This window comes from Terrapene carolina, unplaced genomic scaffold, assembly GCF_002925995.2.
Source record: "Terrapene carolina triunguis isolate 2854851 unplaced genomic scaffold, T_m_triunguis-2.0 Scaffold53, whole genome shotgun sequence".
NCBI classification, from domain to species: Eukaryota; Metazoa; Chordata; order Testudines; family Emydidae; genus Terrapene; species Terrapene triunguis.
In genome coordinates this window covers 7168126-7171123 of record NW_020664404.1, presented here as the reverse complement: position 1 = coordinate 7171123, position 2998 = coordinate 7168126, and the positions used below count along the sequence as shown (strand labels likewise).

General features: G+C 52.9%; 1 protein-coding gene across 1 annotated transcript in view; it reads left to right on the top strand.

The window, feature by feature from the left end:
• The first annotated feature begins 2459 nt into the window (after positions 1–2459).
• The window catches only part of DOCK5 (dedicator of cytokinesis 5), a 126433-nt gene continuing 125894 nt past the window's right edge, over positions 2460–2998 (top strand). The window contains exon 1 of the mRNA XM_026657397.2: positions 2460–2502. Within this exon, the coding sequence (XP_026513182.1) occupies positions 2460–2502 (43 nt within the window). The remainder of the gene's footprint in view (positions 2503–2998) is intronic.

Sequence of the window (2998 nt, the reverse complement as noted above, 5' to 3'; positions counted from 1 at the left end):
TTACAAAATGAAGCTTCCTAAGGTGGGATGGGTGAATCTTATGGAGTTCAAGGATTTGCAAAACCCTTCTACCTGCTCAGATTAGTTATGTACAGTAGGAGAAGGAAAGGTGTTCTACACACTTGATCTTCACCCAATCTCATAATTTCATATAATGCTCACATCCCATGGTAATGGACATGATCTTGTAAGGTGCTGTGCATTTCTGTGAGGATCTGGTCTGATAAATCTTTTAGGGCCAGAAACTATATGCTTTTAGGGACAAGGATATTGTCTTCTTACATATGCCACATGTCAACCACCTAGCACATAGCTGAGTTGGTGTTTATATAAAGAATAAATTATTTAACTAGTTCTGACTTGCATATCTTTTTTTCCTGTAATGTAAACCCTTGTCTCTTGCGCCAGCCATTCAACACACTCCATCTCCAAGCCACTGGTAGGAGTTACCACAACCAGTTCCAACTCTAAGCGTCAAACCACACTGCCTCTGACATTCATTGTTTTAGATGGGTTTGTCAGAATAAAGGTATGGCCATCACAAAAATACTGTCAGCAGTTCTTGGAAACAAATGCAAGACATCTTTTTAGTGAAGAGCTTGGGTTTTCTAAAAGAAACTGGGTGTAACCTTGCAACATTTCTCCACCACAGGATGACTAACTTACTGTGCATGTAAGAAACCCTTGAGCTACATATTTTTGACACAGTGGACCAGGTTTATTTAAAGATACAGTACAGCATACAGTGTTAGCAAGGACTGCAATAGTAAAAATGGTTCTTTATGCCTGAAATTGAGCTTCGGTCAAGCAGCGAATAAGCCATGTCTTGGGAGAAGAGGAAAGATATTATTTATTACAGTAGGACCTACAGGTCCCATTCAAGGTCAGGACCCTACTATGCAAGGCATAACCTGAGTAGTGGTGGGAGTGGCTAGCTGCTAGGCACACATACCCATGCAAGACCATAGGTACATAATCAGAGCAGCTATCCTATCCCAATGCTAGCTGGATGGGAGTTATTGCCAGGATGTCTCCTTGAGCTGGGAATCACACCCCCAGCTCCAAGGGTAAATGCACCATAAAGGTACGTCCGCACTAGCCATTGTCCATGTGCGTGGTTGTGTCATAGCCTCCCATTGTCCACATTTATGTTATTTAAGAGAATGAGTTTCTTGGGTCTGTTTGAAACCCTCCACCCCTCTCCCCTATGCTTTTCCACACTACAAATAAATGGTGGACCTTTTTCAGCAGAAGCAGATAACCAGGTTTGGGGCATAAGTTTCAAACTAGCACAGATCCATGTGCAGGAGCAGGGCCTACACACAATGTAAAAAATAAATTATGTGTTGAGCATTTGAAATTGGCTCATAGAAGGTCCCAAGCCTGTCCTAGCTGAAGTCAAAGGAGTTTTGCCATTCGCTTTGAGGGGAGCCTATAATTCTAGTTTTATTGTGCCTGCAAAAATGTGCTCTTGCAATTGTTTTTTCTATTGCTGGTAATAGTTTTATTGCAATGCTTTATTGATATCTGTTAAACCGAAGGGACTTTTAATTTAATTAAAATAGAAACTAAATAACGCTGCTAATGCTTGGAAACGTTCCCCCCTATGGACTTGTTTCTCCGAGTAGGGTAAAAGGAGGGACTGGTAAGGGGCTGTTTCCCCACTGGCCTCTGCTTTTTTCACAATCGTCTTCTCCGGTCTGTGGCTTGGCTCGCGTTTCCCAACTGCAGATCAACATCTTGCAAACGAATAAGGAGGGGAAAACGCTTCAGTAGCAGCAGCCTCTGGAATAGATCCAGGCTGCGGTCATCACAGGGTTAACAGAGCTTGTCAGAAACAAATCTGTGCCTTGCTGAAAAGTTGCCCAAGTCTGGAGGGGACGGGTGTGTGTGTGTAGATCTGAGTAGGTGCCCGGAGGCTAGTGGGAGAGAGATGTAGCTCCGAGCCTAAGGAAAGAGGGTGTAGATCCGAGGCCGGATTGGGTGCGGGGTGCTAGATCCGAGCCGGGGGTCAGAGGGTGCTAGATCCGAGCTTGGGCTGGGTGGGTGGGTAGTGCCCAGGGAAAGGGGATGCTAGATCCGAGCCAAAGCTAGGTAGGGGTGCAAGATCCGCATCCGAGCCCGGGCTGGGGTGTGTGTGTGCTAGATCCGAGCCCTGGGGCAGCGGGTGCTGGACCCGAGCCCGGCTCGGTGCGGCGCTCAGGGCGGAGGGGAGGGCGCGGAGCAGGTGATCGCTCCCGGGGCGGGGAGAGTCGCTGGGGCCGGGGGAGGCGGGGAGTTGTCCGGCTGCCGGGAAGTTCGCTGCAGAGCGGCGGGAGCGGAGCGGGGCCCCTAACATGGCGGAGCAGCCCGGGGCGCCCAGCCCGAGACAGCAGCGCCGGGGGCCGGGGGCAGAGGAGCGGCCGCTGCCGCGCTGAGCAGCCGCCGGGGGAGCGCCCGGCCGCCCGCCCGCCGCCAGCATGGCCCGCTGGATCCCCACCAAGCGGGAGAAGTACGGGGTCGGTGAGTGCCGGAGCCACCCGGCGGCGGGGCACGCTGGGGAGACCCCCTGTGCGCCCCACTGCGCCCCTCGCCCCACTGCATCCCCCCACCCAAACACTCCCCACTGCACCCCCTGCCCAAACACTCCACCCTGCCCCTGTGCACCCACCACGCCCCCTGCCCCACTGCACCCCCCTGCTGCAAACATTCCCCACTGCACCCCTGCCGCAAACACTCCTCCCTGCCCCACTGCACCCCCTGCCCAAACACTCCCCCCTGCCCCACTGCACCCCCTGCCCAAACATTCCCCCTGCACCCCCACCCCCACTGTGCCCCCCCACCCAAACATTCCTCTTCTGCCCCACTGCACCCCTGAGTCAAACATTCCCTCCCCGACCCTCTGCACCACCCACCCCACTGTACCCCCATCCAAACACTCCCCCTGCCCCACTGAACCCCCCAGCGAAACATTCCCCTTCTGCCCCACTGCACCACCCACCCAAACACTCCCCCTGCC